We start from the raw sequence: 20,582 nt of genomic DNA, 5'->3' as shown, positions 1-20,582 counted from the left end.
AGATCAGTGGGGAGGGACGGATGGACAAGGGTGTCATGTGCAGAGCGATCTCAGTGGAAGTAGAAAATGGGGGGGGGGGGGGGGGGGCAGGGGAATGCGTGTTTGGTGGTGGGATCCTGTTGGAGGTGGAGGAAGTAATAGAGAATTATGTGCTGGACACGGATGCTGGTGGGATGGTAGGTGAGGACAAGAGGAACCCTAACCCTGGTAGGGTTGTTGGAGCATGGGGTGAGGGCGCACTTGTGTGTGAAATGGAAGAAATGTGGTGGAGGGAGGGACTTTCTCCTTTCTTTGAAGGAAGAGGACATCTCCTTCGTCCTGGAATGCAAAGCCTCATCCTGAGAGCAGATGCGGAGATGGAGGAATTGAGAGAATGGAATAGCATTTTTGCAAGTGACAGGGTTGGAAGAGATATAGACCAGGTCGCTGTGAGAGTCAGTGGGGTTGTAGTGGACAAGCTGTCTCCAGAGATGGAGAGATTGAGAAAGGAGAGGTAAAGCATAGCACTTCTTTTTTTGATCATCAATTAAATAAAAGAAATAAATGTTTCAAAGAATATAACCTATTCCTCTGTGCCAATTCTGTTTGGTTTGGCCCTCATCTGTGTCCAGAATTTGCATTTTTGTTGTTTTGGTAACTTGTAAACAAATAAGTGCACTTGATGTACCCAAGACTAAGGGAAGATGCTTCAGTGTAATCAGTTAATGTAATCATCATGTAAATCAGTACTGACTTTCAACTTTTTTCTCTTCCAGATCGTGAGGATCAGTCGATTCTTTGCACGTAAGCACATATTTGAATATTTTAAAATAGATTGTTTGTTGTGTTGCTTTAACTTTGTAGTAGCCAAATTCTATGAAATGGCAGTCAAATTAGAATTTAAACATATTTTAAAACATGCATAGAATTTAACCAGCGATTTATATACTTGCAGATATCTTCTAGCATATTCCATGAGGTGCTTTACCAAACCCAAATGTAAAATTTGATGATAGAAATGTTCTACTAATTTTCACCAGTCAGGTATCAGCAATCTTAAGCATTTGAATCTAATTATTGTGTGAACTCTGTATTCTCAAAGCACCACTCTATTAGGTAACAGGAATGCCTAAAAAAAAAATAGAATGATTTAGTGCTCCTTTTTTATGCCTTTGGACAATTACATTTGCATTGTTTTTGAACAGGGAAGTGTCTGGATTTAAGCTTATGACCTTTGTTGAGGGATCCAACGTATATTATACAAGAGGCCCACTGGCATGGTCCTGAACATTGGCAGGATTTTCATTTGTGAACCGATGGCCCACAATCTTCAGTTGTGTAGAAGCAAGCCTCTGATGTCCCTGTGAAGCCTACTTCTGACTGATAAGACCTCAGCCAGCACATGGGCATTGTTTCTGGTTTATCTCCCTATAACATGCTATCCTTGAGGCTTACAGTCACCTTCTCTTTATTGCACATTGCTAAAGCAGAAGTGCTCAGAATTGCTGAGTCCAAGGTGCCCTAGGTTTAAAAAATGCAGCTCATTTCCCCACCACTTCAATGGTCATATGTTGAGTTACTAATTAATGCCTATTTTGGGGGTTGATGGTGACAGGTGAAAGACAGTATTGAACTATGATGAATAAATATGGATAATTAAATTTTGGGATATCAGCATTTAATGTTTTTCAAAATGCTATAAGAATTGCCACTTAAGGTATGATTGGAGAGCTGCAAAGTGTCCTGTTGCCCTTCGGGTAATTGTGTTTCTTTAACAGCTTGCTTTTGCTACAAAATTATGGAAAGAACAAATTTCCTTTGTAGAGCTCTGAATAGTGTCTTTTGGAAGTCTTAATGTTTTAGCCTCTGAATGATATAACCTTTACAGTATAGCTGACTAAGCATAGCTGGGGCCCAAATATGAGGAATGTTGGCTTGGGAGAAGTCATTGAAGTTATTTCACCAGGAAATTTGGAGGATTTTATGAAGAACAGTGATATTTAGCCTACGCTTTAAATGTCGTAAACATGCCCTTGCTTAATATGTGCTTCAGACAATTTTAAAAATAAATTATAATTAGTCCTAAGTTTTCAACATCAAGTTCAAGAGAGTGGAGTTACTGTCTTTATCAGAACCTAAAAAGAATGTTCTATCACTGGCTTGCACTGGTTGGAAAAGGCAGTTTTTGTTTTTAATGCACAAAATTATAGATAGATAGATACTTTATTCATCCCCATGGGGAAATTCAACTTTTTTTTCCCCAATGTCCCATACACTTGTTGTAGCAAAACTAATTACATACAATACTTAACTCAGTAAAAAATATGATATGCATCTAAATCACTATCTCAAAAAGCATTAATAATAGCTTTTAAAAAGTTCTTAAGTCCTGGCGGTTGAATTGTAAAGCCTAATGGCATTGGGGAGTATTGACCTCTTCATCCTGTCTGAGGAGCATTGCATCGATAGTAACCTGTCGCTGAAACTGCTTCTCTGTCTCTGGATGGTGCTATGTAGAGGATGTTCAGAGTTTTCCATAATTGACCGTAGCCTACTCAGTGCCCTTCGCTCAGCTACCGATGTTAAACTCTCCAGCACTTTGCCCACGACAGAGCCCGCCTTCCTTACCAGCTTATTAAGACGTGAGGCGTCCCTCTTCTTAATGCTTCCTCCCCAACACGCCACCACAAAGAAGAGGGCGCTCTCCACAACTGACCTATAGAACATCTTCAGCATCTCACTACAGACATTGAATGACGCCAACCTTCTAAGGAAGTACAGTCGACTCTGTGCCTTCCTGCACAAGGCATCTGTGTTGGCAGTCCAGTCTAGCTTCTCGTCTAACTGTACTCCCAGATTATAGGAGAAAGCAGTCCTGGCACAGTGATCAATCATCAGTCTGTTGTCATTTTAAATGCAATTTCGGGCTGCCATTCTGGCAACATCTCTTGCAACCTGAGCCCCAAGGAAGTCAAAGATTTAGTGGTATAAAACCTTTTGGATTAGAGCTGGGGGGTACTCTGTTATAACCATATAACAATTACAGCACAGAAACAGGCCATCTAGGCCCTTCTAGTCCATGCTGAACGCTTACTCTCACCTAGTTCCATCGACCTGTACTCGGCCCATAACCCTCCATTCCTTTCTTGTCCATATACCTATCCAATTTTTTTTAATGACAAAATCAAACCCACTTCTACTGGAAGCTCGTTCCACACAGCTACCACTCTCTGAGTAAAGAATTTCCCCCTTGCGTTACCCCTAAACTTTTGCCCCTTAACTCTCAACTTATGTCCTCTTGTTTGAATCTCCTCTACTCTCAGTGGAAAAAGCCTATCCACGTCAACTCTATCTATCCCCCTCATAATTTTAAAGACTTCTATCAAGTCCCCCCCCCCCCCAACCTTCTACACTAAGAATAAAGTCCTAACTTGTTCAACCTTTCTCTGTAACTTAGGTGCTGAAACCCAGGTAACATTCTAGTAAATCTCCTCTGTACTCTCTATTTTGTTGACATCTTTCCTGTAATTCGGTACCAGAACTGTACACAATACTCCAAATTTGGCCTCACCAGTGGCTTGTACGGTTTTAACATTACATCCCAACTCCTATACTTAATGCTCTGATTTATAAAGGCCAGCATACCAAAAGCTAGCTTCACCACCCTATCCACATGAGATTCTACCTTCAGGGAACTATGCACCATTATTCCTAGATCACTCTGTTCTACTGCATTCTTCAATGCCCTACCATTTACCATGTATGTCCTATTTTGATTAGTCCTACCAAAATGTAGCACCTCACACTTATCAGCATTAAACTCCATCTGCCACCTTTCAGCCCGCTCTTCTAACTGGCCTAAATCTCTCTGCAAGCTTTGAAAACCTACTTCATTATCCGCAACACTACCTATCTTAGTATCATCTGCATACTTACTAATCCAATTTGCCACCCCATCATCCAGATCATTAATGTATGTGACAAACAACATTGGATCCAGTACAGATCCCAGAGGCACATCACTAGTCACCAGCCTCCAACCTGACCAGCAGTTATCCACCACTACTCTCTGACATCTCCCTTCCAGCCACTGTTGAATCCATTTTACTACTTCAATATTAATACCTAACGATTGAACCTTCCTAACTAACCTTCCATGTGGAACCTTGTCAAAGGCCTTAATGAAGTCCATATAGACAACATCCACTGCTTTACCCTCATCAACTTTCCTAGTAACCTCTTCAAAAAATTCAATAAGATTTGTCAAACGTGACCTTCCACGCACAAATCCATGTTGACTGTTTCTAATCAGACCCTGGCTATCCAGATAATTATAAATACCATCTCTAAGGATACTTTTCATTAATTTACCCACCATTGACGTCAAACTTGCAGGCCTATAATTGCTAGGTTTACTCTTAGAACCCTTTTTAAACAATGGAACCACATGAGCAATATGCCAGTCCTCTGGCACCATCCCCGTTTCTAATGATATTTGAAATATTTCTGTTAGAGCCCCTGCTATTTCTACACTAACTTCCCTCAAGGTCCTAGGGAATATCCTGTCTGGCCCCGGAGATTTATCCACTTCTATATTCTTTAAAAGCGCCAGTACTTCCTCTTTCATCATCATAGTTTCCATAACTACCCTACTTGTTTCCCTTATCTTACACAATTCCATATCCTTCTCCTTAGTGAATACCGAAGAAAAGAAATTGGTCAAAATCTCCCTCATCTCTTTTAGCTCCACACTTAGCTGTCCACTCTGATTCTCTAAGGGACCAATTTTATCCGTCACTATCCTTTTGCTATTAATATAACTGTAGAAACCCTTTGGATTTATTTTCACCTTACTTGCCAAAGCAACCTCATTTTCTAGCTTTTCTAATTCCTTAAGATTCTTTTTACATTCTTTATATTCCTCAAGCACCTCATTTACTCCATACTGCCTATATTTATTGTAGATCTCCCTCTTTTTCCGAACCAAGTTTCCAATATCCCTTAAACCATGGTTCTCTCAAACTTTTAACCTTTCCTTTCAACCTAACAGGAACATAAAGATTCTGTACCCTCAAAATTTCACCTTTAAATAACCTCTATTTCTCTATTACAACCTTCCCATAAAACAAATTGTCCCAATCCACTCCTCCTAAATCCTTTCGCATGTCCTCAAAGTTAACCTTTCTCCAATCAAAAATTTCTACCCTGGGTCCAGTCCTATCCTTCTCCATAATTATATTGAAACTAATGGTATTGTGATCACTGGACCCGAAGTGCTCCCCCACACATACCTCTGTCACCTGACCTATCACATTCCCTAACAGAAGATCCAACACTGCCCCTTCTCTAGTTAGTACCTCTATGTATTGCTGCAAAAAACTATCCTGCACACTTTTTACAAACTCCAAACCATCCAGCCCTTTTACAGAATGGTCTTCCCAGTCTGTGTGGAAAATTAAAATCTCTCAGATTCACAACCTTGTGCTTACTACAAATATCGGCTATCTCCCTACAAATTTGCTCCTCCAATTCTCGCTCCCCATTAGGTGGTCTATAATACACCCCTATAAGTGTTACTACACTTTTCCCATTTCTCAATTCCACCCAAATAGTCTCCCTAGACAAGCCCTCTAATCTATCCTGCCAGAGTACCGCTGTAATATTTTCTCTGACAAGCAAAGCAACTCCTCCCCCCCCGCCCCTCCGATTCTATCACACCTGAAGCAATGAAATCCAGGAATATTTAGTTGCCAATCACACCCCTCCTGCAACCATGTTTCACTAATAGCTACAAGATCATATTTCCAGGTATCAATCCATGCTCTAAGCTCATTCACGTTTCTTACAATGCTCCTAGCATTAAAATAGATGCATTTAAGAAACTCTCCACCTCTTACTCTGTTTATTCCTAAGGTGCAAACAACTTGATTATCTTTTTCTTCCTTCTCCCCCACATCTTCAGTCTGAGTTCTCCCCTTCTCTGTCAGCTGTGTATCCTCCCTCATACAGTCTACTAGCTTTCTCTATTTGTGAACTAACCTCCTCTGTCCTAATCTCTTCAATTTAATTTCCACCCCCCAACCATTCTAGTTTAAAGTCTCCCCAGAAGCCTTCGCAAATCTCCCTGCCAGGATATTGGTCCCCCTAGGATTCAAGTGCAACCTGTCCTTTTTGTACAGGTCACACCTGCCCAAAAGAGGTCCCAATGATCCAGAAACTTGAATCCCTGCCCCCTGTTCCAATCCCTCAGCCACGCATTTATCCTCCACCTCATTCCATTCCTACTCTCACTGTCGCACAGCACAGGCAGTAATCCCAAGATTACTACCTTTGTAGTCCTTCTTCTCAACTCCCTTCCTAACTCACTATATTCTCCTTTCAGGACCTCTTCCCTTTTCCTACCTATGTCATTGGTACCTACATGTACCAGGACCTCTGGCTCCTCACCCTCCCACTTCAGGATATCTTGGATGTGGTCAGAAACATCCCGGACCCTGGCACCAGAGAGGCAAACTACCATTCGGGTCTCCTGATTGCGTCCACAGAATCGCCTATCTGACCTCTTAACTATCGAGTCCCCTATTACTACTACCTTCCTCTTCCTTTCCCTACCTTTCTGAGCTACAGGGCCGGACTCTGTGCCAGAGGCACGACCACTATAGCTTCACCCAGGCTGGCTGTCCCTCCCAATAGAACTCAAACAGGAGTACTTATTGTCAGGGGATACAGCCACTGGGGTACTCTCTAGTACCTGTTGTGGCCATTTGGTATCTAGGTCACAGTTAAGTTATTCCCTTGCAGGTATGATTACCTGGAAATTTTTTTTGTCGTCAAATGCAATACTATAATGCAACTAAATTTTAACACAAAAATAAGTTGGCCCAGTGTTTCATATCTAGTGAGTATTAATATTTTCATGTGATACAGGTTGGCAGAACTGAAGGCAGATGAAAAATTCCCCCCCCAAAAAACAATCTTATGTGTTTTTATTTCCAGATTTCAGTCTGTTTCATTAGCTGTTGTTAATTACATTGAAAAAGTAAAGGAATAAAAGCACAAGTGTATGTGAAGAGATGCATTGTGTTGATAATCTGCCAATAGAGCAGGCTGATTGTGCAGGTCATCAACGTAATACAAGTTTTGTTTCTCTATGAACAGTTAATTATTTGAATATTTCCAGCACTCCTCCTGGTTTCCAGAATCTGAGTTTTTTGCTCGTTTGTATCTCTTGCACACAAGTCGTCTGCAACCAGCAAACCTTGATCCCAGTCCCCCTCCACATTTCTCATGTGGCACCAAAACAACTATTTAGTTGATCTCGCCTTGCTTCCATCCTAACCAAGACATTTCCATTATTTCCTCCTTTGCAATTTAAAACCTGTTTGATTTCTATCTTTGTTCTGTCCATGTGGAAGGTCACTAACCTGAAGCATTAACTCATTGCCTTCATAGATTCTGCTTGACCAAGACATTTAGCATTTTTCTTCCATGTACCAGTTTGACCTTGGTCATAATAATTTGGTATCAAAATTATAAACTAATTTATTTGCAAATCTGTAATTTGATTGAGACATGAAATATTTGTACTAAAGATGTTTTAAGCTACTAAACAACTATAAGGGATATTTTCCTTTTTTTTTGGATCTTGGACTGCTTTTGTGACTGATATCTGACGTGTGCATGCTGCCTTGTGCTATATGTGCTGTGCATGACTGTGCTACTGTGTTTTGGCTCCAGAGTCATGCTGTTCAGTTTGGCTGTATTCATGGGTACTCGCATATGATTGAATGACAATTGAAATTGAACTTGAATTTGAACTTGTGTCAGCAGTGTAGTCCTAGACATCTTTCTGTTTTTCTGACTGAGCTGTCTGGGTTTCAGTCTGTGGTAAAGTTCCAGTGCTCGTCACTGATCTGGAAGGAAACTACTCCGCCGATCAAGTGATCTCTTTGGCAGGTATTTCCTTTTTTCTGATCTCCTGCATCCTGCAAATGCTGTTATCAGACTGAGCAGCTAATTGCATTAAAGAATGTGCAGCAAACGAGATGCAAAGTATCATTTTTAATTAAGATTGAGCTGACTAACCTCAAGCCTATGAAAGAATTCGGTAGAATTTGATTTAATTTTGGAAGTTTTGAAAGAAAAACCCCATACAATTGTTTTCTAGGTCCTAAGAGGTGGTCTGTTGTTTTTAAAACACCCTCATTATGCAACAAAGTTATTCTGCAGCGGGAATGGTTTATAATGATCTGAAATTGTTGATTTTCAAATTTAAGAGGTGTAATACTGTTTGCTCTATGGATGAGCTAATTAATCCCCTCTGAATTTCAGCATTTATCTTGTGTTCTCTAGAACTTCAATTTTATAATGACAGTCTCCCAACTGCAACCATAAAGTTAGAGGCTTATGTTAGAAGCTCAGCTTTTTGTACAATACAGTGGTTTCTTTACCTGATTTTTCATGGGGTCATGCAGCAAATTAACAGTCCAATGCCTTTGACCACAGGGCCAACAGGCAATGGTCCTGCAGGCACTGCAGGAGAAGGACGTGATGAACACAGTGGGGTAGTTCCCTGAGCGGACCGCCCAGTTCATCTGGCAAAATGCATCATCGCCGGACCTCACAACAGGCACCAAGACCTCGCCTGGCCGGTGGTGAGAGGGGCCTTCCGAGGCAGATCTCTCCTGTATACCTGGAATGTCACCTCCACGTTCTGCTGCCCACGGGAGGACTGCAGTGAGGAGGAATCAGTGATCCACATCTTTCCACACTGTGGGTTCGCAGAGAAGGTGTGGAGGAGGATGGAAGGGACCGTGTCGAGGTTCATCCCCAGCAGCTGCGTAACAGAGGACTCTCTAATCCACGGGCTGTTCCCGGGGACGCACACGGAGACCAACATCCGGTGCTGCTGGCAGATCATCAACTCGGTGAAAGACGCTCTTTGGTCGGCCCGAAACTTGCTGGTCTACCAGCACACGGAGATGTCCGTGGGGGAATGCTGCCGACTGGCACATTATCGGCTGCAGGAGTACGTGCTGAGGGACGCACTGAAACGGTGCAGCCACCGCAAGGGCCCGGTGGGGAAGGACCACAGTCTAGGGTCCTTCTCCCGTGGGAGTTGAAGGGTAGGGGGCAAGGTGTATACCCCTCAACAAGGGTATGTAAATATGGAATAACAGAGTGCCACTTGGGTGGCTAAAAGTGTGGAAATGTAAAGACCGTAATGGAAACATTTGTAAAGGATTGAGTCATTGAATGGTTTATTGTACATGATTTTAATTTTGGATAAAGTATATTTTGTTTAATAAAAAGGCTTTAACACAACACCTACACAAATCACATTTTCTCTCTCATCCTCAATAACATTCCTCATTGATTCTCCTGCTGTCCTTCTTTCTCCCAAGGGAAATACCAAGTAGCCAATTGCTACCTTGAAGTACCTGGGGGGGGTTGACAAAGCTGCAAAGTTGATGTAAATGTCGCTCAATGGCAGGATTGTCTCTGGGTCTATAGAGCTGATAACGACTGCACCCCAAGAGATAAATGCTGTGCTTGGGCTATTTGTAACATTAGTCTTGACATTTTTTTTGGAAATCTGTAGTTGCTGTATTTCAAACTAGTTGTATAAATGTTGTGTTTTTATGTAAATGTTGGTTATGTCATTCATGCTGACACACCTGCATGTAAAACGTAGTGAAGTTGCAAAAACTTTTTTGTTCTGATTTCGAACATCCATTGCACACTAACGCAACGTTCAGAATTCATCTGGGTTGCACGGATTTTAAAGGTGTGCATCTTTTTCCTTTTGAGGTTAACTTAAGTACACATAAGATTGTGTCCTACCAAAAACCACATTAGGTAAATGGCCTTGGTTTAGATTTTGGGGGAAGGGTTTTAAATGTTATTGCCTTACAAGGAAATGAGGCTGAAACAGGTCTTCAGAGAATAGAAATACCAGTTGTGGCTTTGGTTGCCGACAAAAATGGATGCCACACATTTTTGTAAACTAATTCCTGATTGATTACAGGTTCCTATCTAGATATCAACAGGAAACTTGCTGCTTTTAAAGTGGAGGGAAACATGACCTCCATGAAAAGAATGTGACCTGATGTTCAGTCATGCATATTGCAAATTGACGCAAGTCAATCTGCTAATGAATTACCTGCTCTAGTTATTCCATGACCAGTCTGCCTGTGTGACTACATTGTCTAACAGATGTGGCTGAGTGTCAGCATTGCAATGCCAACTGCAATGAAGGTTCAAAATCGAGGGAGTGACTTCTGCCAATTTCTCTCAGTTGGTAATCATAGCTGAGCTTTCTCTTGGCATGCAGGAAGAACATGTCACACAAACCTAGGTGCTCAATATGATCTTGAGCTGTATGTTCATTTTTGCTGAAATTGACTGTTTACTTGTTGCTTTACAGAGGAGAATCCGGTGCAGGCAAGACAGAAAATACTAAGAAAGTTATTCAGTATCTGGCTCACGTTGCTTCTTCTCACAAAGGACGAAAGGACCACAATATTCCAGTGAGTTAAATTTTCCATAAAGCTCGTTTGACATTTAACCTCAGGTATTTGGGCAGGTATGCTGGTTAAAATATTTTCTGATGCTGATATATTAATCATGCTTTGGCTTGTGATTGAATGACGTAACTGACAAGATAGTGTTGCAGAATATTGGATGTAAGAGGCTCATTGGTGTTCACAATGAAGCACATAGATTAACTGCTTGCTTACAGCTTTATGATGGTACTTGTATGTAATGTATAATGAAATAACAGTAATGTGAGATCTGCATTTTAAAGTGCTATTCAAATTTTGCCTCATGGAATTATCAAAATTATTTTTTCCCCAGAAAATATGATAGCCGCTATGAAATGATTTACAAATCTGGAGAAGGTTATTTAAAAGCATGAAACAGCATCAGTTGTTGCTCCAAGTTGATGTTTGGAGTTTGTCCTGTTCTGGCAATTTGAGTGCAAAATCCTAGCTGTGATCTGAACTGCCACGAGAGGAAGAGACTGATAATTTGTTACTCAGTTTGTCTTTTTTTTAAACGCCTTTTAACTATTTCCATGAAACTTCAGCAAACTGGGGCAGCCGCTTAGTTGGGCCAAAATGTTTTGGTCCCAATCTGTATCAATGAACTGGAATCCACTGTAAATGAGTTTAGTTTTTGCTTTGTATACAACAGTCTGCTAGGATATCTGATTATGTAAACCACTTTATGGTTGCATATGTTAACACCTTTGGGGTGCTTGCAATATTGCCATTCTATTTGGAATATAGTTAGCATATTAGAGAGCCACTCTTCTTCTCTCCCCCCCCCCCACATATTTATTTCAATACATTCCAAAATATGCTCTGAAAATGGAGCAGATGTTTTAAAATTGCTGTTCTTGCTCCATCTGCATCTTCCAGAATGAATTCATTCGTTATCTCAGAAGTCACAAAACCAATGGAAGCAAGTTGTGCTCAACTCCAAGAGTAACATAAACAAACCAGTTTTTCCTAATTCCATAAACACTTTTCAAACTGGCATAATTATTGTTTATCTGTGTTTTAAAAAAAGAGTAGGTTTTCTCCACAGCTGTTTTATGTGAGATACCATTCCAAAATAAATATCTCAAGCTCAAAGTAATATACAAATCATTTCATAGTTGCAAACATTTTGTAAATTGGGTCAAGATTTTAAATTCCTTGAGCCAAATTGGCTTTCTTGTGCTACCTTAAAGTGCTTGCTCTATAGCAGTTGGAGAGATGTTTTCCCACCTGTTTTGAAGTTGATGCATATTTGAAATTTGTGCATATTTCCTAATACTATTTAATTTGTTTGTGAGAAGCAGCTCGAATCGCCTAAGCCAGTGAAACATCAGGCAAGTGTTGGATGCTGTTCAGTTTAACTCCTTGCAGCTAATTGACAGCTTTCTCCTGTTTGATTATAGCTGTTTATGATTATAGCAAATCATCTTTGCATGTCTTTTCCTTTGTACTTTGAGAACTCTTGCAGTTGATAGACAACTTTTCACAAAACAGCATTTGTCGTCTTGAATTTGAACTGATTTGCAAGGTAATTCAGTTGTAGCAGTTTTGCAACTGCTTTGAACAGCTTTTCAGTGCTACAATGCAGCTGACAGTTGAACATCAAATGTGCAATTTCTGTATAAACTGAAGCATTTTTGAGGATATTTGCGATCAGAGAATTCTTTTGGACTGAAGTTGCTTTGCTTGAATTTGTATGACATTTCGGACAGAAATGGCATTAACTTGGACCACAATCTGTTAGTGAAAAGTTTTTGTCAGTATAAGAAAGATGACTTTGTGGCATACTACTAGATTTTGAAACACACATGGTTTGTTTGAAAGGATGATCTTTTCAAAAAAGAATGCTGCCTTGAGGGGAAGTTGTTGTCTGGCTTGTATATGTGAATTCACCCTCGACTGTATTATCTTCCTCAGTGTTGAGTCTGACTTTTTTTTTTAAATCCTATTCATCTCTGGAAATCTGAACATCTTATTGGAATTTTGCCTGTTGTTCGGCTTAAAAGCAATTATACTCATACAATATGCCAAAAAAACAGTAGCAAAATGTTAATTCTTCTTCCCCCTCAAGGTTCTTGGCCAAAAGAGGAGTCTCACCAGTCACAATTGGCAATAGTGTTAAAATAATTTGTATGGCAATTCCATTTCTGCAAAACAGTATTATGTTGATTTATTATATTTAACAGGTTTCTAAATTGGGGTGTTAAGTCTGGTTTATTCACTTTGTAGAATTGCTCCTGTTTGCAATCCAAATACAATTTTAAATGCATCTGTTAAAACTTTTAACTACGTTTTTAGTCTTGATTATCCCATTGCTATTCAGGCTGGTTTGTCATTATCTATCACCTTTCGACCTCATGCTCAAGTTTATTCAAAGATTTTGCCTACTTCCAAGACTAGAGACCCTTTCACCGAACGCCCCTAAGCCTTAAAGACGTTGTTAATTCCCAGTTCACCAATCACTTTAAAGCTTTCTCCTCAGTATTTGAAATGTCTCGATGGCTTTTTCCTCTCCAGTCACTTCTGTAGTCCTATAACCTTATTGTCCTATTCTAGCCTATGCACTGTAAGTACTTAATCCCTGTTTTCCATAACCACCAGGAAAATTCATGAATTTCCATCTGAAGGCTCTTGACCTTCATTCTCCTTTTGGGCAATCCATAATTGGGGGAACTCGTTTTAAACACGTGATATAAATGATCATGTTAATGATTCAGGAAATGTAACCACTCAGATACTGTGCATGTACATCAGGCCTATTTAGATGTGATAAATGTTTTCATCTGCCAAAGAGCATGGGGGTAAGAACTGGAAAGTTGAGGAGGTGAGAATAGGGAAGCAAAAGAAAAACTTGTAAGTGAACTTAATTACTGCTTTCATGGGTGTGACATTTTTGGTTAAGAATGTAAAATGTGTTTTATTGAAAAAGGATAATTCTGTGGTTTAATTGCATTTGGTTCACAGGTTGCTTAACCCTTTTGAAATGCCAGTTATTAGGTTAACCGATCTATTTGGGGCTGATAAGACCATAAGACATAGGAGCAGAATTGGGCCATTTGGCCTATCGAGTCTGCTGCCATACCATCATGGTTGATTTATGATTCCTCTGTCTCCTGATAATATTTGATGCCCCGATTAATTAAGAACTATTTGAGCCTCCATTTTAAATATACCCAATGATTTGTCCTGCACAACCATCTGAGGCAATTAATTCCACAGATCCACCATCCTCTGGCTGAAGAAATTCCTCATTTTTGTTCTAAAGGGACGTTCCTCTATCCTGAGGTTGTGCCCTCTGGTCCTAGACTTGGCCATTCCAGGAACTATCCTTTCCAAGTCCACTATCTAGGCTTTTCAGTATTCAATAGGTTTCAATGAGATCCCTCTCTCTTCCCCCCCCCCCCCACCCCCCAAACTCCAATGAGTACAGGCCCAGCGCCATCAAAGGCTCTTTATGTTAACTGTTTCATTCCCTGAATAATTTTCGTAAATCTCCTCAGGATCCTCTCTGACGCCAACACATCTTAGATAAGGTGCCCAAAACTGTTCTCAATACTCCAAGAATGTTCTAACCGATACCTTATAAAACCATAGCATTACATCCTTTTATTCTTGTCCTTGAAATGATGCTAAATTATAAGATGGATTTTTGGGTTGCTTTGCTACAGATAAAAGCTTTAAAAGCAGAATAAAAATCTTTGACAAAATGTGTAAATTGTAGCCTTTTTTATTTTAAGTTCCATTAATATTGTGTAATTTTGTGATACCTGTCTATGGTATGGATCTAAAGTGGTTTAAGTAAACTTTTTGTCATGTCACTAACATTTTTATTTTGGTATGCTATGTTTCTGCCCATTGACTACAGAGTGGAACTTCAATGTTGTATGTGAGTAGCATGTAGTTTTAAGTCCCTGTTATTGTGATTAAGGAATGTTCACATTTAATCTCACAATGGGCATAAGAAACAGGATGCTATTGGTTTGTTTGCAGAAGACAAGGTATTTCGCCTCCTTTCACTGCAACAAGCAATAGCATCAATGCTTGATCATGTCTTGCCTCTTGCTTTGCATGATTTTGCTTTCTCTGCTGAAGCTAAAGCAATACTACTACTTTGCTTCATTACAGAATTGCTTCCCTGTTTCCAAGGCACTTATCAAACAATAACTGTCTCCAGCTTTGCCTTTTGTCCTGCCTGTTTTACTCAACATTGTATGGAATGTAATCACTTTAAAGTCAACATTTTTAGATCTGAGGCATTGTGTTTGAGGTTATGATCTTCTAAGATGGTTACTCAAATGTATCGGGTTTATTTTTCTGCTTTTTGACTTATCTCTTCAGTAGTCTTGGCATTTAGCTCTTGGTGAATTTTATTGTTATACTGTTTTAAATCTGTTCACACTTGTTTGAGGCATGTAATTTACTGTGCAGGGGACTGGATTTTTCCAGTATAACTATTGAGTGTATCTTTATTGAACAGTCTGAGGTCTATAACAGATTTAGGAACATGTCTGGGGTTCTTAACAGTAAACTTATTTTTAATGTCTTATAATTGAAGGCAGAAACCTAAAATTTCTCTCCAAGCAAAACAATGTATGGAAAGTAGTCTCTGGTGCAATATGTCAGGAATTTGATTTCAACTTTTAGAAGTTGCTTCTCAATGCCTTTCAAAGACCGTGCATCCTTTTTAAAGAAAACTTGCTTGTGGAGAATACAAGAACTAGAACAATTTCTTGTTCAGAAATGTGTATCTGAATGTACTAAATATTTGTCAAACAGCATGCTAAGAAATTACATGAGAAGGACAATTGTTCTCCCAGATAACTTGTCCAAATTTGATTTGGAAATTCATCTTCTTTCAAAAGTTATAATATCAGGTAGCTGCATTTATTAAATTTGCCAGACTTCAGAGAGCTTAAAGATGTGTTACTTAATCAGATGTGCAATTCGAGTAGCAGCAATTGTTCCCTATCCGAGATTGGCTGAAGTGCACACTTCCTCCCTCTTCCCAGACACTTAAACTTCAGCCCGTCTGTCAGCAATGATGAAAAGGAAGGCTCTGATTCATTTTAATATATTGGCTCTAATGTAATTTGTCCAGAAAAATCTGCGTCTCAAGATCAGGAATTTCTTTAATTGAAATAAAATTACTTGCTGAATTTATTACCCTCTAGTAATTAAATGAAAGTGAAAAACTTGTGTATTACAGATTTGTACTTTAGATATGATGTCATCTCAAGGTTGCTCAAAGTTATTTTGGTTTCAGCGTAGGTATGGGAAGGCAGAATGAATTGGCATGAGGTAACAGCAAAGCATGGTGATATTTCAGGTAGTTCAACAGATGCAAGGTGACTTTTTTGGTTGAAGACCAGACTGAGGCTCAAGGTCCAGCTGCAGACCAACTGGTTTGATACTTAATTGAAATTTGAAAATGCATGACAAAGGTCAAGTGCAATTTCAACTACTATTAAAACCAATTGTAACTTCAGTGAAGTAAATGCAGAATTCCAGATCATAGTGTATTAGTTGAATGCAAAGTTGTTATGTCACTAAAACACTCAAAGCTGCTTTATTCACTGAAGATGTAATTTTTTTTAGTCCTGGTTTCAGTGTTCCGGTGGGGAGTATTCAAGTGAGAAATATCTTTGAGCAGTTTTAGAAAACATGAGGGTTGATAGAAGTCAGAGTACAAGCAATTATCTTGCTTCCTGTCTACGGCGCTCTCAGACGGGTGGGAATGCTCTCGACAACTCTGTCCAGATCTAAATAGCGGCTTATGGGAGCTCTCTGGTATGAAGGATCTCAATGTACCCTGTGCTCTACTGCCAAATAGCCAGGAATATCTTAAACTTAATCTAATTATCCAATTATTTGTGTTAGTATTTAGATGTGGGCTGACATTGTAATGAATACAGAAAATGCTGGAAATGCTTAAGTCGGGCAACGTGTGGAGATCAAAAGGGAGTTGATATTTTCATCTCTGAAATCACATCTCAAATGTTTACTTTTTTCTTTCTGCACATTGTCTGACCTGTTAAGCGGTAACCTTGTGTATTGCTTTTATTGTTTCCAGTGTTGCTAAACCTGGCTAAAATTTAACTTTATGGAACTGTTGAAATTGATGTAGGTACTACTGAAAAAATTAAATCATCGTGAAACATATGCAGACCACAGCTTCATTTATCTTGTGATCAAAATTATGCAGTGTAGTCCACTTTGAAATTCCCTTCTATTGTTAATGCCAGAAGGTGATTAGTGTACTATTTTCCAGATGTAAATTTTCACAAGAAGCTCTGTTATTATCAAAATCAAACTGCCATAAATGAATTCACAGTTTAATGGATTGCCAAATAGGGATGTTGCCATCAATTACACTTGGAATTAATTTCAAGTAGTTTGACTAACACATGAAGTTGATAGAAAGTTTCCCAAAGCAATATTTGCATTATACTCTTCATAATCTACAAGGTATAAAGGCTCTGATTCCAGTATATCATAAAAGAATGCAGATCTCACTCAGGCTCTGCTTCTACCAAAATTCTGGAATATTCTGTAGTTGATAAAATACATTTGGGAAAACTAAAATATGCAATAAAACAATTATTTATTTTGGACTGAAAACAGATTCCAGAATCTTGTTTGTTTAACCAGTTACATTTAACTGGTTATTATAAATTGCATATTTAGACTGAGACGTTACATAAAGATTTTTACTTGTGTATATGAAGCGTGTAGGTAATAAAGTCAATTCAATTCACTGGTTCTCTATCAAAACCTAGCTGAGTTATTGCTGCAAACAGTAATTATCAACCTAGCTATCCATAAACAACTGTGTTCAGAAAAACAGATTAATAAATTAAAAAATCTCTAGATAAGCGTAGTTGTGTATTGACATAACTTAGGAAATTGCAAATAGAAATTTCCAACTTTAAACAAATTCTGTTAAATTGCTTTATTTAACAGAAGCTCTGAGCTGTCCTGTTAGTTTGGAAGTTCTTAATATTTGGAATACCAATTTACATATTAACAACATATTAATACATATTTTCTATTGGGGTGCAGTCAATAAGTTGTAAGATGCGCTCTAGCCCACCTTGACCATTATGCCTATCTATACCAATCCCATTTGTCTGCATTATTTCATATTCTCTGTTCTGTTGATTCACATACCTGTTCAGATGCTTCTAAGTTTTTACTATTACTGTTTCTAGCAGGTACCAACTTTTTGTGTGGAAAATTTACCCATTGGATCATCTTTAAGCCACCACCCCTTCAACTGATGCCTTCCAATTTTAGGCATCCCTGCCGGTTTGGAATTGTCAATCAAATGCTCAGCAGCATTAAACTGAAGTCATTTAGAGCTTGCAGTTGTAAGCTGAAACAATGGCTTTTAATGAAGGTGAAAGGATTTCCTTAATGGGAGGAAATGGAGTTGAAGTGAAAGAAAGTGGCAGGAAAATGATCAGATTTGACCTAGCTTGAAAGCGTATTGAGCAGCTTGTGCCATTCATGTAGTGAGCTAAAAGTTTTCTGCTATAAGAAGTCCTTAGGTTTGCAATTTTATATAACTGCTAAAAAGTCAGACATCATGTTCATCATCATTACTTCCCAGTGGGGAGAGAAGGGTATTTATTACATGAAAAATCAAACCGCAGATGCTGGTAATTTAAAACAAAAGCCAAACGTTGGCTGTTAGCAAGTCAGGCCATATCTTTAGGCAGAGAAACAAAATCGGTGTTTTGGGTTAGAGACCTTTCATCACGACTGAAAAGGAGACAGAACTCTGTAAAGCTGCAGGGAAGGTGGGGGGAGTAGGATGCCTTAAGGTAAAACCAGGGAGATTATTGGGATTGGATATTAGTAAGGGTATCAAGTTGATGAGTCAATGCGAGTGGTTAGAGTGCAATCATAGAATCTGAAATTCAGAAGTGGAAGAGATAGCTCATGCATCTCCTTCACTGACAGTGGGGGGGGGGGGAATGGCAGTGTTGTGTGGGGTGGGGGGGGAGGGAATTCCAGGGAGATGGTTGGGCTAATATCACAGCTGGATGACTGAGGAATACAAACATGATTGCTGAAGTTGAAGGGAATGCTGGGGTAGATATCGAGGCAGACAAAAATCGGGGGGAATTTCGGGGCAGGGCATTTTTGCTGCCCTATTTGAGTAGATCCTCCTAGGTTGCCCTTTCCTGGTACAAATTTATTTTTGTCCAGGAAGGCCAAGAGGAGGGACTGTTAGAGTGGGTTTAGGTCATTCACACGTGGTAAAGGGCTTTGGCCACCAGTCTTCTGTATGTTGACAATTTTTAGGTTGCACAGAATGTGTATCCATTTGGGTTACCAGGATATATTGGTGGTAGCAGAACATTGCACACGCAATGACCACTGGATTGATTTTACTCAAAACTAATGCTTTTGGGACTGCCTGGTGAAGGAAGCCATTGAAATACTTCATACTTTATTGTCACCAAACAATTGATACTAGAGCGTACAGTCATCACAGTGATATTTGATTCTGCGCTTCGTGCTCCCTAGAGTACAAATCGAAATAAATATAATAAAAATTTTAATTATATATCATAATTAGAAAATAGGAAAGGGAAAGTAAGCTAGTACAAGTCGGGTCCGGATATTTGGAAGGTACGGCCCAGATCCAGGTCAGGATCCATTCAGCAGTCTTATCACAGTTGGAAAGAAGCTGTTCCCAAATCTGGCCGTACGAATCTTCATGCTCCTGAACCTTCTCCCGGAGACGAGGGACAAAAAGTGTGTTGGCTGGGTGTGTTGTGTCCTTGATTATCCTGGCAGCACTGCTCCGACAGCGTGCGGTGTAAAGTGTAAATATGAATGGAGAATTAAGAGTTTCAACAAAGATGAAGGTCTCGCTCTATGTAAGAACTAAAATATGATTTTTAAAGAAGATAGGACAGCAGAAACCTGATTGGTTGAGGGCTAGCCAATCAGGAGGGATGGACGACATGTTTGCGTATATATACCACTGGACCAGACATGACTAGGCATTGTCTATGAAGATAGCGGAGTTTGTCATTGAAACGTTGGTTAAAATCGACACCTGGGCTCGGCTGGAGCCCAAGAAGAGTTGGAAGGACTTGGGTCATGGTTTCAATTCTCAAGCAAATCTGTGCTGTTGGCTTGTGGAAAAATTAAAATCATGGAATGTTTCAATAGTTCAAAGCAATGTAGGACAAATCTGTATGTAATTAGAAAGAAAATCTTTACCAGATGTGGCAGGTCGGTAGTGTAGCAGTTAACATAATGCTACTAGAGCACCAGTGACCCTAGGTTCAATTCTGCCACTGTTTATAAGATAGAGTTCGTACGTTCTCTCCATGACCACATGGGTTTCCTCTAGGTGCTCTTGTTTCCTCCCTCATTCCAAAGATGTCCAGGCTATTGGTTAATTAGTCAGGTAGCACGGGCTCATTGAGCCAGAAGGGTCTGATACTATGCTGTATCACAAAATCAAGAAATAAAATCTAAGTTTTCCATTGATTGTCAAATCCCATGCCAGTTGTATAATGGAAGCAGTGCAGTGCAAGTACCTTTCTCCAGTTTTAAAAAAAAATCTAATCCACTCTTTTGGCATTCATGTCTAACTTCTGTGGATATTTGAAGTGCTTCACTTTTCCTGGCTAAAATGCAACTGGTGTCAGTAACATTAACTTGATTGCTTCTGCATGTTGCTTCTGTCAGGTGCTGGTCTCAGCTACTCCTGCGTTGAAAAGCCTGAAAAAATAAAATGGGGCTATCATGGTGGTATTGTACTGGCACTTTTGAATTGTCATAACTCTTATTTGCTTTTGTTTTGAAAGGGAGAACTGGAAAGGCAGCTTCTGCAAGCAAACCCAATACTAGAATCATTTGGCAATGCCAAGACTGTGAAAAATGACAACTCCTCACGTTTTGTAAGTAAATGGGTCAAATTAAGGGTGATGCAATTTCCATACCTATCAATGCTGTGTAGTGTATTGTGTGTACACTTTGGTTCCAGTTCAATTCCTGATACAGCCCTAACTATTCTGTTTGATGTGTTGCTGCAAT

The 20,582-nt window shown here is 39.5% G+C and overlaps 1 protein-coding gene across 6 annotated transcripts in view; it reads left to right on the top strand.

Moving 5' to 3' along the window:
* Nucleotides 1-20,582, top strand: part of LOC140714604 (myosin-10) — a 174,143-nt gene that overhangs the window by 69,266 nt on the left and 84,295 nt on the right. For 2 of the 6 annotated variants that reach the window (XM_073025933.1, XM_073025939.1), the window contains exons 4-8: nt 756-783; nt 10,406-10,508; nt 11,825-11,857; nt 14,389-14,409; nt 20,354-20,446. In XM_073025933.1, the coding sequence (XP_072882034.1) occupies nt 756-783; nt 10,406-10,508; nt 11,825-11,857; nt 14,389-14,409; nt 20,354-20,446 (278 nt within the window). The remainder of the gene's footprint in view (nt 1-755; nt 784-10,405; nt 10,509-11,824; nt 11,858-14,388; nt 14,410-20,353; nt 20,447-20,582) is intronic. The other 4 variants (XM_073025934.1, XM_073025936.1, XM_073025935.1 and 1 more) reach the window with 4 other exon arrangements.

This window comes from Hemitrygon akajei, chromosome 22 (genome assembly GCF_048418815.1).
Source record: "Hemitrygon akajei chromosome 22, sHemAka1.3, whole genome shotgun sequence".
NCBI classification, from domain to species: domain Eukaryota; kingdom Metazoa; phylum Chordata; class Chondrichthyes; order Myliobatiformes; family Dasyatidae; genus Hemitrygon; species Hemitrygon akajei.
This window is presented reverse-complemented; position numbering and strand designations above follow the sequence as displayed.